General features: G+C 34.2%; 1 protein-coding gene and 1 long non-coding RNA gene across 4 annotated transcripts; both read right to left on the bottom strand.

Annotated features, from left to right (window-relative positions):
* Nucleotides 1-226: 226 nt before the first annotated feature.
* On the bottom strand, nt 227-3,027 carry LOC127708614 (uncharacterized). Its single transcript, XM_052213636.1, has one exon. It carries the CDS (start codon nt 2,222-2,224, stop codon nt 251-253), a length of 1,974 nt encoding a protein of 657 aa, XP_052069596.1. The 5' UTR covers nt 2,225-3,027; the 3' UTR covers nt 227-250.
* An 849-nt stretch (nt 3,028-3,876) lies between these two features.
* LOC127708619 (uncharacterized) lies at nt 3,877-5,922 on the bottom strand. Of its 3 annotated transcripts, none has more exons than XR_007985323.1 (3): nt 5,415-5,922; nt 4,542-4,751; nt 3,877-4,375 (listed from the first exon to the last, which is right to left on the bottom strand). It is a non-coding gene; the product is annotated as an uncharacterized LOC127708619 (long non-coding RNA). The 3 variants fall into 3 exon arrangements; XR_007985325.1 differs by having other exon boundaries at nt 4,542-4,917; nt 5,747-5,922; XR_007985324.1 differs by having other exon boundaries at nt 5,747-5,922.
* Nucleotides 5,923-14,706: the final 8,784 nt, after the last annotated feature.

Here is a 14,706-nt window from a genome sequence, read left to right as displayed (position 1 = left end):
CAATTAGGTGATTTTTTTAGGCTAAGGCAATTATATTATTTATTTGTATGATAGTTCTTTGCAACTGTTTTTAATGAATTGGGAATTGATTTAACCGGGAACATCATTTATTACCATGAAAATCGAAATCAATGGAAATTTTCAGAGAGTTCACCAGTGGTGATTTTTTGGCATAAAAATCCAAATGCAATTTCTTTGTTAAATGAGTACAACAATGAATCAGAAAATGATTTTTATTTTTATTTACCAATTACTCTACACCTTTCTCACAGAACACACACATGAAACTGTCACCCCTTCTAATAACTCTCACTTTTGTACAATAAATAAGATGCACCCACCTCTCACACTTCTCACATTGTGCCCACTTAGTAAATATCAAACTACTACTCTGTCTCACCTGCTCTGGAACAAACTTCTTACATACACAGCACTTTTCATCCTCTCTTATTTCAGACTCACTCTCACTCTCACTGTCTATTGCCCACTCACTTACACATTTACCCACTCCACTCGTTCCTGGCTTCTGTGAATCACTCTTGCTACATTTTACAATTTTTTTCTTCTCTTGCTCTCTCTTCCTCTTACACCCCACAGATCCATTCTGGCCTTTCTTACTACTTTTTGCACAGCTTTTATTCACACTACTATCACTTGCTTTCTTCCCAGGATTCTTACTCACATGCTCTTTTACCCTCTCTAACACATCATCCTCTGTCACAGTCTTTCCACTAATAACCCTGCTTAACACATTCCTCTTCTTTTTTTTCTCCCCTTTCACTCTTTTCATTGCCACTACCTTCTTTACAAAAAAATCACTCTTACTCCCTTCATCTCTTCCAACTACATCTATCATTCTACCACTCACACTCACAACACTCTCATTCTCCTTGTCACTCTCAACTTCCTCTCTATTACTCACAACACTCCTAGCTACCTCCAAACCAATCTCTCCTTCCCTCAGAACACCCACATTCTCCTTATCACTCTCAACTTCCTCTCTTTCAATCACCACACTGTCATTCTCATTCTCTCTCACAACTACCGCACTGTTAACAGCTTCTACAGTCTCTAGTACAGTGTTCTCAGGATGGTTTTCAATGTCACTTATAAATGCCTCTGATGGTGTCAGTGGTAAGTCATTGATAATGTCTTTTGTGAACGGAAAAATTCCTGTTTTTCTAAAAGCTGACTGCAAATTACTGGCTGATAAGGCATTTCCGTAAGCTTTGCATGCCATGCTACAAACATCATAACGAGTTAGTGCACATTGTTTTGTTCTGATAGTTCTATGACAAAGGCTGTTGTATATATTTTGCAGAGGACCATAACAACCTACATCCAACGGTTGCAAAAGATGGCTGGTGTGTGCTGGAAGTAACTGTATAACAATGTTATGACGCTTTGCCCATTTAATTGTGCTAACAGCAACATGAGATTTATGTCCATCTAACAATAACATCACATGCCCATTACCTGGAACAAATTTCTTGAAATGATTACTGAGGAAATCCATGAACAGTTCTGAAATAGACCAACCGGTCTTAGAGACAGTGCCAACTGTTCCTGGTGTAGACCCCTCTAGCAACTGATCATTCATTCTCTGTCCTGGGAAGACAAAGTAAGGGGGTAATGCATTGCCAATTGCATTTCCACACCCCAAGATAGTCACAGTGTCACCCTTTCCAGATGTAACCTCCTGTGATGATGTCTCCACTCCTGACACTACCTTTGATGGGTTGTGGTTGATGGTTACACCCTTCTCATCAACATTGTAAATCAGATGGGGTTTGTCCATAAGATCATATTTCAGTAGGGCTTTCTCGAGTTCATTAAAGTACTTCGTAATGTTCTCCTTGTTGGCAGCTTTTGCTCTTGCAACCTCCAATGCCCTTGGTTTTACAACTTTGAGATCTGGCCATCTTCCAAGCATTCCATAGAACCAGGTAAGAGTTAGAGGTTTATCATTTTTAGTTTTCTTGTCAAGCATAACTGCATAGTCAGTAGCTATATCCACAACTTCCTGTCTGTTATATCCATATCCAAGTTGAGCCATTTCCTTCAAATGTATCACCAACCGGCTTTCTTCATCTAATGTAAAAAAAGGTGCATTGCCCATAGTACGACACTCAGGATCTACATTTCCAGTTACCCTATCCCTAAGAGTTTGAAATGGTACACCATAAGACTTTGAAGCTCTATGGATAGATAGTTTATCAACCATTATTGCTGAATATGCACGTGTTAATGCAGTTGGAGAATAGGTCCTGTATTTGGCTTTCCCCCCTGGTTGATGAACTTGATTGATCTACAAATATAATACAAAAAGTTATTAATTATACTGACCCATTTGTGTTTAAAAAACAGAAAGAAGAAAAATTCAGTAAAACATTTGATATGTATCTAGGTCAAATTTACTTTATAAAACTAAAGAAATTGTTCTTAATGCAATTATTTTTGTTTTTTGAAATATTATCTACCTTGTGTTTACGTTTTACAAGCTGATGTTTCCTATTTCAAGTATTTTATTGTTAGTTTTAATATGCACATTCCACCATTGATTTGGTTGTAATTTGTGTTTTTCTCATCTCAGTTTGACATATTTTCCCGTAAAATTAATAAAATAATGTAAGGTGCTTGCTATATTGAAAAGACGTAAAAAACAATTTGGTTGGCCTTACAGGAAACGGATATGAGTTCTGACCTGGAAAAATATGTAAACAAAAAGGTGGATGCCGGGACTGGGTTTGTTTCTCACTATAAATACGATTTTAGACCTGTTGATAATTGTTTTCAAAAGAGGTTAAGGAAAATGGCACTTTTATGAAATTATTATATATTTTTAATCATACATACCTTTAGGAATCTCATTTTTTTGAAACGAGTTGATTTCAAGTGAAGCTGATACTTGTACGCTGTGAAATGTGAAAAGTGACGTCAGAGCGGAGTTTATTCACGAGATAAATACAACCAAAAAAAGCGAACGAATTGACAATATGACCGATTATAGACTACGGTAGGATATAAATGAAATTTTCTTAGACCTATACTATAGTTTCAAACGCCATAAAGAAGAACTTTGTTTGTTGTTTCACTTGTCCAATGTGTAAATTTTCACTATGCACATGACCCTGACACATATTTTGTAAACGTTATATGACGTATGTTGAAAAAGAAAACAATGTCACCGTCAATTTGTGTAGGGGATCAAAAAGGGTTTTAATTACTTTAAAATGGAGGTATCGTATGGAATTGTGAAAAACAACAATTTTTAATCACAATTTCATTCATATCTATAATAAAATCAGTATTTTAGAGTACTTTGGAAACTGGTACAATGAAAAGAAGTTGAACTTTACTGTTTTGAAGTAGAAACGCAGCCAGAACCAGGTACAAATTGACATGACTGGTGGTCACCAAAATTGATGTATAATAGTAAAAAATGATGGCTTCAAAATTGTGTAGAAATTTGAAATAGTTTACCCGGTTTCATTTAAGATTATTACTGTTCTCTTCCGTATTTGGATACGCAAACGTCAAGTTATGAAAAATTGATGTTTTTGGCGAACAAAAAAGATGGCTGAAATTTTTTAGAACGGACAGGATAAAGAAATAGCAATAACAAGCTATTTTTGATAATGTTTGTATGAGTTATTTAATCTATATTGGTCGCAAAACCTACAAATTTTAAAATTAACGAAATCCATCTTTTCTTTCTCGTGTCAAAACGAAGTTCTCGAACAGTATGACCAAAATTATCTTAAACATAAGGGAACACTATTTATATCCATATATTACCATGCAATATACATTCTAGGTTTACTACATGTACATGTATTTACTCGTATAGCAAATAAAGTATCGGGGCTAGTGATAAAAACTAGAGGCTCTCAAGAGCCTGTGTCGCTCACCTGACTCTACTTTGGTTTTAGAAATCATGTAAAGATAGATAAAAATCATAACAGATACCCAAATAATGATTGAGGCCAAATTTTGATTAATATTGGTCCCGTTATTCAATAAAATATCCTGGTGGCCATCTTGAACAGTAAATCGGCAACAAAGTAGCAACACTTGGTCAGCACTTCAGAAGGAACATTCATGCCATGTTTGGTTTCATTCCATTCAGTGGTACTCCAAAAGAAGACATTTGTATGTATTTCCAATAGGGTCCTATGTTAAACTAAGCCCCCCCCCCCTAGCGGCCATCTTGGATGATGGATCGACTGCAAAGTAACAACACTTGGTCTGCAACTCATAAGGAACATTCATGCCATGTTTGGTTCAATTCCATTCAGTGGTTCTCTAAAAGAAGACAATTGTATGTATTTCCCATAGGGTCCTATGTTAAACTAAGTCCCCCGCTGGCGGCCATCTTGGATGATGGATCGGCTGCAAAGTAACAACACTTGGTCAACATCTCATAAGGAACATTCATGCCATGTTTGGTTCCATTCCATTTATTGGTTCTCTAAAAGAAGACATTTTTATGTATTTCCCAAAGGGTCCTATGTTAAACTAAGTCCCCCGCTGGCGGCCACCTTGGATGATGGATCGGCTACAAAGTAACAACACTTGGTCAGCATCTCATAAGGAAGATTCATGCCATGTTTGGTTTCATTCCATTCAGTGGTTCTCTAAAAGAAGACATTTGTATGTATTTCCCATAGGTCCTTTGTTAAACTAAGTCCCCTGCTGTCGGCCATCTTGGATGATGGACCTACTGCAAAGTAACAACACTTGGTCAGCACCTCATACGGAACATTCATGCCATGTTTGGTTTCATTCCATTCAGTGGTTCTCTAAAAGAAGACATTTGTATGTATTTCCCATAGGGTCCTATGTTAAACTAAGTCCCCCGCTAACGGCCATCTTGGATGATGGATCGGCTACAAAGTAACAACACTTGGTCAGAACCTCATAAGGAAAATTCATGCCATGTTTGGTTTGGTTCCATTCAGTGGTTCTCTAAAAGAAGACATTTGTATGTATTTCCCATAGGGTCCTATGTTAAACTAAGTCCCCCGCTGGCGGCCATCTTGGATGATGGACCGACTGCAAAGTAACAACACTCGGTCAGCATTTCATAAGGAACATTCATGCCATGTTTGGTTCCATTCTATTCAGTGGTTCTCTAAAAGAAGACATTTTTATGTATTTCCCATAGGGTCCTATGTTAATCAAGTCCCCCGCTGGCGGCCATCTTGGATGATGGATCGGCTACAAAGTAACAACACTTGGCGAGCACCTCATAAGGAACATTCATGCCATGTTTGGTTCAATTCCATTCAGTGGTTCTCTAAAAGAAGTCATTTGTATGCATTTCCCATAGGGTCCTATGTTAAACTAAGTCCCCCGCTGGCGGCCATCTTGGATGATGGATCGGCTACAAAGTAACAACACATGGTCAGCACCTCATAAGGAACATTCATGCCATGTTTGGTTTTATTCCATTCAGTGGTTCTCTAAAAGAAGTCATTTGTATGCATTTCCCATAGGGTCCTATGTTAAACTAAGTCCCCCGCTGGCGGCCATCTTGGATGATGGATCGGCTACAAAGTAACAACACTTGGTGAGCACCTCATAAGGAACATTCCTGCCATGTTTGGTTTCATTCCATTCAGTGGTTCTCTAAAAGAAGTCATTTGTATGCATTTCCCATAGGGTCCTATGTTAAACTAAGTCCCCCGCTGGCGGCCATCTTGGATGATGGATCGGCTACAAAGTAACAACACTTGGTCAGCACCTCATAAGGAACATTCATGCCATGTTTGGTTTCATTCCATTCAGTGGTTCTCTAGAAGAAGTTCAAAATGTAAAAAGTTAACGCCGACGACGGACGACGACGGACGACGCCGGACGACGGACGCCAAGTGATGAGAAATGCTCACTTGGCCCTTCGGGCCAGGTGAGCTAAAAATAAAATAGGCGCTAATGAAAGAATCAAATCGGCGCAAATTAAAGATCGAATTTTTTTTTAAATCGGCGCAAATCTCGTACGCCCGTGTAACTTTACACTGGTAGATTTATATGACTTACGCTTAGAATTTTAACTTAATATGTGATTTTAAAAACTGAGTTTTCAGAAGGTTAGGCCGATAAACAATACTTTCTAGAAGTTTCGATATACTGGCAACGTATGCATGATGAGATTAACTTATTTCTTTAAGATTCTCGTAAATTAATGGTGATCTTGCAATGAAGTTAAATTTTATCTATACTGCTTAATTGACAAAATCTTATAGTAAAAATAAAAATGATAAAGGTACATTGTATTTTGTCTTTTGTTTCATTTCAAATTGTCTCAAGGAGAAATGATAAAAATATAAGAAATTAATATACTGAGTGAATGTGAATTAAAATAAAAATTTACGGTTTTTAAAACTAAACTTGTTGTAAATTTAACTTATGACAAAAACTATTGCTTCAAGAATAAGATCCAACATAAAATTTCTCACTTTCAAAAAGCTACAATGACCGGAAAGATTGAAAATAAATTTCGATTTTCAATGCCGGCAATCCGGCTATACATACAACCTTGTCTTTGTTTTAATTTCAAAAGTGAGCTATTTAGATTCATAATATTTCATCCTGTTTTGAGAAATACTTTATAGTTTTCAACGGAAAATTATTTCTTAGATTCTAAATCAATTTTTGAATTAAAAACTTATTTGTATTTTATATTTACTGTCTCGTTTATTCAAAACACGTGAGGTAGTAATAACGGGGATCGTATTTTATGATAGGTTAAATGGATGTAAAACGTTTTAGAATCAAAAACTTTAATTCATATATTATACCTATAATTTTAATTTTCTTATATTTTAAATATTTGAAGAAATAATGAATCCACAAACTAGATGGAATAATTTGTATACGCTCGTCTTAGTCGGGACACATAATGGTATAAAGAAGTCCGTCCGTGCTAATGTCTGTCCGTCTGTCAATAGTAGCGAAAGTGTGCGCTAGGGCAAAGTTCTGAAATTGACGCGACAAAAAAACCCACACATCTAGTCTAATATAGTCAAATAGTCTGTAAGTAATTATCTTTCATTTCTCTTTTTATTTTCAATGATTTTGCTAATGAGATGGAGAGGACAAAAACAGACTTTCCTTTCTAAAGCGTCGTAAAAGGTTATTTCGAACAATTTTTCATTCCGACGGATGGTGTTTCTGAAGGTTAATTTTGTGCGGCAACAACATCATGAGATCTGATACTGATACATACATGTGATCGCTTGTATTACCGGATAATAAAGTAGGTGAATATAGTTGTTATTCTTGATTTTTGAAAATTTAAATGTGGGTTTCAAACGTCCAATTTGCAATTTTTTTTCAAACCGTGCGCCAACAAGGAAAACTTGTACTATGACGTCAGATTCAATGTTCTGAAGAACGACAACTCTTTTCTTCAAAACGAACGAGAAAAAAACATGAAAATTAATCATAACTTTTTTGAAAGGTCGGTGACATGTACATTTTTTTGCTTTATTTTGAAGAGTACACATGGCACTTTCTTTCTTGAAATTTTTATGAAAAAATCACTGGTAGATATTTTTTAATACTTGAAACGTTTTTCATTCTTGCGTTTTATTTTTGGCGGGAATGAAATAAATCATATTTTTAAGATCAAAACAATAAGAGTCTTAAAGTCTTGAACCTGTATTTGATAGACACAAATCTACTGTTTAACATGAAACAAGAATTATGCTTGTAGGTTTGATATAATGGTATTTTTTGAAAGTTTAAATAACAAGCAAATATCATGTTAATATTCGGGAAAACACGAAACTGAGGTTGCTATAGTGACAAAACTAAGTCGGTGACCCCCAATTTTTTTTATCATATTTTGTTCCTCAAAACATGAAATATCTTCACACAAAATTTTAAGGAAAAATCACTGGTAGAACTGAATAGGCTGTTTGGTCTTTAAGTATGCAATGATTACTTTGACATCGTTCTAAGCTGATTTTGATTCCCCTTTTTTCGTTATTCGCAGAAATAACACTCGTAGCTCTATTGTTCTTCGCCGTTTGCTTAATAAAATGTGGATATCCAGTATTTAGTATTATTGATGAGAACTAAATTTTCGACATGAGCATAAGGTATAATATTTTTGTTTAATAGATCTGGAGTATCGACTGTTATCCATCTGATTTGACATGTGTTTCTTGCCCTGATATTTGTCTCTGAAATCTTATTTCAGATGTTCATGTCATGTATGTATCTCATGTTGATCCTGGGGACATATTTTTCGTCACTTTAAGAGGTTATATGATTTAGATTGGGCTGACTCCTTAAACGACCCATCTATTTACTGTTAAAGAATGTTAGGAAAAACTTACTTATTTTGTATTCGATAATTGAATCTTTATCAATATCTTCTGCTTTGACTGTTGTAACTATAACATTTTGAGTATTCTCCGGTACACTTGCGTTTTCTGTTGTGTGAGGAAATGTTGGAGGATGATCGTTAACATCAACAATCCTTATTTCTATATCTACCGTTGTTGATAAGACAGGCGTACCATGGTCGTATGCTTTTACACGTAGCTGCAGAAAACATGATTACTATTTTATTGAAAAATTCAATTATAAACCAATAAAGCTCTGCTGACTGCATTTTATTGAAAAATTCAATTATAAACCAATAAAGCTCTGCTGACCAAAAAAATAGAAACAAATTAAAAACAAACAAACTAACATACGAAAAGAAAAAAACGCCAAAAAGTGCATACATGCACATAATAAAATATTAAAGTTTGGGAATGTTCTTTTATTTCTATGCAGTGGTTAAATAGATGTAGTAGACTAAAACAAAGGTTCAAAAACACATTCTAGTACTAGAAAGGATCTGTCATGGCAAATAAAAATATGAAAGATAAATGAATGAGTATCTTTACTACTTTTGGAAACATTTAACAATTGGTGAAATGAGGGTTTGGGCATGGTTTAATGTAAACAAAAATCTATCGTGTAGTTGAACGGTCTTTTGATGGGAATGCAGAAAATATATGGTTTAGGGGTGCTAATTTAAACAGTTTAAGAGTGATTAAACTATTTATGACATGAGAGGGAGGAGGACATGACACCTGGAAACAACATCTAGGGTGAAATGGAAAGATTTACCATGGCTTTTAAAAATATATATAGTTCATAGTTGGGGATATGAACAGGTTTCGAGTAATTTAACAATAAATATGAAGGCTGCAGGACATTATCCCGTAATCAAAACGTATTGTGAATTTGTAAATGTGTTATGAAGGAAATACAGACTATATAGGGTTTAAAGATTTGGATCTGAACCATGTTTGGGATTTTTAACAAATTAGTATTAATGAAGAGGTCGAACACGATCCACATGGTCAAACCATTATGTGTATTGAAAATATTTTTCCAATGAAAATCAAGGATTTATATTGATTTGGGGTGAACAAATGACAAAAATCAATTATTTGACCTGAAAGGTAATTGATATAGATTAGAGATATTCAAAAACGATACGCGACACATTATCTTGAAGTGATACATCCATATGCCAAATATCAGAAGTTGGTATCAAAAGTTCAAAAGGTCGTATGAGTACCATAAGAACCGGAGGAAGAAAACTCAGAATAAGAAGAAAAATTTTCCAAAACATGATGTCTAACTATGTCAAAGGGGAGATTTAGAAACAGCTTAAGACAAAAATATAAGAAACATTATAACAAGAGTCATCGGTTATCTTTATAAACTACCTCCCACAACACTTCAGAAGTAGTGTGCATAAAAGACTCAAAATCTGTAAATGATAAACTGTGAAATTAATTTGCACCCTTACATTCCTTCAGATTTAAGGATTCTCTTTCATAGCTCATGTTCATGTTTCACAGTGAGAAAATGTTGAACACAGGTAAAAAGGTAGACAGAGGAACAAGAAAAAAACCCCCAAAAAACTGGTATGACTTTATATATTTATTAGATTATATCATATCACAGAATAGTGCAACGTTTAATGACTATAATGACTATCTATCCCAATGAACATGAACTAAAGGATACCACAGATACAGTTAAGACTGCTTCATTATTTGCCCTAAAACGTTTGTATTAGGTTTTGGACTTTCAAAAAGTTTGACCTCGAGCATCAATGAAGAGACATTAATTATCAAAATGCACATTTGGTGGAGTAAAATTAGTATCGTTAATAATATTGGCTTACAGCTAGAAAAATGAAAATAAACACCTTACAAATGTGTTGCGTCTGAAGCAATTTTCTGGATTTTCCTTCACCAGGAATTTTTATACCCAAAGCATTGAAAGCCAAGGATGTATAACAACCTCGACACGCAAAAATCTTTTAAATTGACAATGAGGGTCAGCTGAAAATTAAACATTACGAAAAAACAATTATTTTTGTTCGCATTGTGAACTTTTTTGTTTGAAGCAATATTCCAGCAGCGTCTGTATATAATATGTAAACCTCAGTTAATATAATATTCTTGAGTTCCCCTTTATGATTTCCTTGATAGATGTTTATTGCTTACAAGAACGCTATTGTATTAAGGGTTCAAAATTTAAAAGGTGAAGTCTCACCACTTTGAGAGTTTAACGGACGCCATCATGATTCGGTTGTTCAACCTGTGACCACAATTTTGTTCTCTTTTCCTCTATTGTGACATAAACGAATGCGAATTATCATCGTATTTTTATTTGCAATGATTAACGCAAAGGTGCTTCAGTACTAGTGGAACAGTTAACTCCCAGTTAATGTTGAGGTTTATGCTACTCAATCTTTACATTCCTCTCGGTGTTTTGTTACTGTTTTGTCATTTTGTCGTTTTTCGTTTTGGTCATGGTTATAGTATGTTTTCTTGGACTTGTGATTTTTGATTAGCCCTATGGTGTCTCCTATCTATTTTTTTCAGTGTTATGCTTTCAATTTGTGAATTCCTCTCGGTGTTTTGTTACTGTTTTGTCATTTTGTCGTTTTTCGTTTTGGTCATGGTTATAGTATGTTTTCTTGGACTTGTGATTTTTGATTAGCCCTATGGTGTCTCCTATCTATTTTTTTCAGTGTTATGCTTTCAATTTGTGAATACATTCTTGGTATCAGGGAAAATACAATGTTTCAAAATTAGCAATATGACAATAACATAGGAGACAAACTATTGAAGGTAGATTGGAATAAAGATGCAAGTCATCTTATATTTGGCACTGACAAATAAAAAGACAGATTTAATTTTCTTACAAAAATGTTTTTTGACTTTAATATACACAGGAAAATGTATAGTGTATGCATTTCATTGAAGGATCTACAAATGAACTAAATTTACTATAGAGAAGAGTTGCAGATATATTAAGCTGTTGTTGAGGTTTTAAGGATGTGGGGAACTATATTTTCCAAGCTGTAAGCTGCGTTTATGAGACAGCTACAACGTTAATTTTTTAAAAGTACTTCTTTAAATCAAATCACATACTATGTAATCTCCGTCTGCACTAAGGTTTTTAGCTGTTGTTATCTCTCCTGTGATTGCATTCAGCAGGAAGTCGCTGTGATTTTTCCCAGTTCCTGATTGGTCGATAAAGGTGTAAGAAACGTTACTGTTGACACCATAATCTGCGTCGGTTGTATTGAGAATAGTAACATTGGAACCTACTTTTGCACACTGAAATGAAACATATATCCAATTTCATTTAGTTATTTTTATAGAAACATATTTAAATGAACATATTTATACTGTACAGATATATCTAATAATTGTACGTGTTTGAAGGCATCCGTGCCATCATATACCATTTGAATACTTTAGAGACCCGGTAGCACTGTACACAATATTGGTATGACGATCCGTTTTGAGAATTTCAGATACTTAACTTAGAGTTTACAGTGATTTTTAAACAACAGAGCAAAATGGTGTGTTGTTATTATGATTTCGAATACACTAGTCATGGTTGTCAGCTGCAAAATAATCGGAGGTATCTTAAGGTATTTATACCTTTAGGACTTTTATTTAACTATTGTTCGACCAATTAGGTATATTTTCATTTATTTATTTTTTACATCGCGTGGCATTAATAGCAATATAATCGTTCTAAATATATAAATGTCTTAACTATCAATTCTCTTTTAAATAAAGTTCCTCAAGAATAACGAAGTGACGCAACGCCGACAAGGGTTACTTTGAACAGATTTCTCAATTTACTTTCAAACTTGTATATAAGATGTACAACTATTGTTATCTGTCTACCTGTTGTTTTGATATTATGATCAAATCCTCGCATAAATTACAAAGCTAATTAATGAGTATATAAGATTTTTATGTCATTTTTAATTTGTTTTGGGGTTGCCATTTCAGTTAGGTAAACCCTTTATCTTCTTTTATTTCTTAAAGTTTTCAAAATCATACCAAAAGCAAATTTATTTAGAATACGAATTTATTGTCATACCTCATATATCTTGTAGAAAGCTTGAAGACCATTAAAAACAGGCGCGTTGTCGTTGATATCCTCTACATTTATGGATACCGAGGTCGAATTTTTCAGACCTCCAATGTCTTCTACCCAGACAGTTAGCTCTTTTTTACCATAGTTAAAATAAAGTGATGCATTGACAGAAATTAATCCAGTATGCTCGTTAATTCTAAACAAACTTTCTCTATTAGTTTCCAGTTCTATAGAGTATTTAAATGTTTGATTGATATCACTGTCTTTGGCAGTAACAGTAATTATTGAATAGTTAGGATCCCTGTCTTCTCTTACAATGGCACCGTAGTTTTCTTGCGGGAAGTAAGGAACATTATCATTGACGTCTGTGATTTGTATCTTGATGGTTGCTGTACTAGTTTTACGCTCATCTGTATCCAAAGCATTATCATTTACCGTAACTTCTAAATTATAAGTGGTTTTTTTTTCTCTATCAAAGTGTCCAGTAGCTGTTACTCTTCCCTAAAAATAAGAAAAGAAAGGACACACATATTTTTATGTTGATGCTAGTAATAAGAACGATTTTTTATAAAGATATGGAGATGTGGTATTATTGCCAATTAGAGAACTGTCAACAGGATTTCAAATGACGTGGATAAAAGCAATTATAAATGATTGTACGGCCTTCAACAATGAGAAAAACACATACCGTATACTAATAGTCAGCTATAAAAGGCTCCAACTGAAAAAATGTGAAACAATTCAAACGAGAACATTAACTGCCTAATTTATAACAATACAATTTACAAAAACAAATATGACATACAAGAGCTAGCGACTACAACTGAAAAACATGTTCCTGCCTTCAGACTGGCACATAACGAATGTGGCTACGTTTAACAGGTTTCAGAGCGCACAACCGTTCATCCATCAACATATGACAGTGGTGTATCAGCAGTACATAAAAAGAAACTGTTAAAACAACTTACAAATAGCTTAATTCAATAGATTGGTAAGAAGCTAAAACAAAAACCAAAATAACCTGAAAAAAAATTTGAGATGTGAAAATATGTTTCTCATGTGGAGCAGGAATTGTTAACCGTTTAGGAACACCTGAGATCACCCGCCATTTTTTTGATGGGGCTCGTGTTGATCAGTTTGTAGTTTTACCGGGTTACAAACTAAAACCGAGGGAAATACATCAACTACAAGAGGAAAACAAAGGAACAACAGAAACACTGAAAAAAGTAAAATAACAAAAATACCGAACTCCGAGGAAAATTCAAAACGGAAAATTCGTAATCAAATGGCAAAATCAAAAGCTCATACACATTAAACGAATGGAAACAACTGTCATATTCCTGACTTGGGACAGACATTTTCTTATGTAGAAAATGGTGGATTAAACCTGGTTTTATAGCTAGCTAAACTTCTCACTTGTATGACAGTTGCATTCCAGTCCATTATTTTGACAACGATGTGTGAACAAAACAAACAGACATAATAGGTAAAAATGTCAAATATAGGAGTACAGCAGTCAACATTGTGTTATAATCTTAATTACTATAAAAACACACAATGAAGTGCAACAAAAACAAACCCCAACATACATAGATACGAACTATTTGATATCAACTGCCATATTCCTCACTTGGTACAAGACATTTTAAGAAAAATGGTGGATTGAACCTGGTTCTATGGCTAACAAACCTCCCACTTATATGGCAATGTTAAAAAATATCGCTAAAATGTCACAGAAATACAGCACAAACAAAAAAAAAGAACACTTATCACAGAGAAACGCACAAATAAGTAATATAATAATCGTTACAACATGTAAACCACAGAATAACAACGAACATCTTCCATTAACGACAAACAGCACAGGACATCACAAACAGTAACGTATTTTTTAAACGAATATATAATCTTAAAATTCATACAATTATTATCACAATACTAGTCCAAACAACTATCATGATAATGACGGTATTGAAAGGCTATTTTAAATAAATGCTGTGACGACGTCCTAATTATTTTGACTAACACAATTCTTTATCCATGGAAAAACTGAAATTAACTCGACTATACTGACAAATAAGACTTATGTGAAATGTACCGAAAGTATAAAATAGATCATGTAGTAAGATATCTTATAAATGTTACTTTCGTTAAAAGACGTCTTTCTCGGTGGCTGAAACAAAGGTCATAACAAAGAACATGATGTATATTAGGTAGAAGAAAGTGTATATGCGCAGTCTCATCTTATGTACAATATATCGTAAACGATTGCGATCAGTT

This window comes from Mytilus californianus, unplaced genomic scaffold (genome assembly GCF_021869535.1).
Source record: "Mytilus californianus isolate M0D057914Y unplaced genomic scaffold, xbMytCali1.0.p SCAF_7, whole genome shotgun sequence".
Taxonomy (NCBI): Eukaryota; Metazoa; Mollusca; class Bivalvia; order Mytilida; family Mytilidae; genus Mytilus; species Mytilus californianus.
The sequence above is the reverse complement of the archived record's forward strand: the minus strand, read 5'-3'. Positions and strand labels throughout refer to the sequence as shown.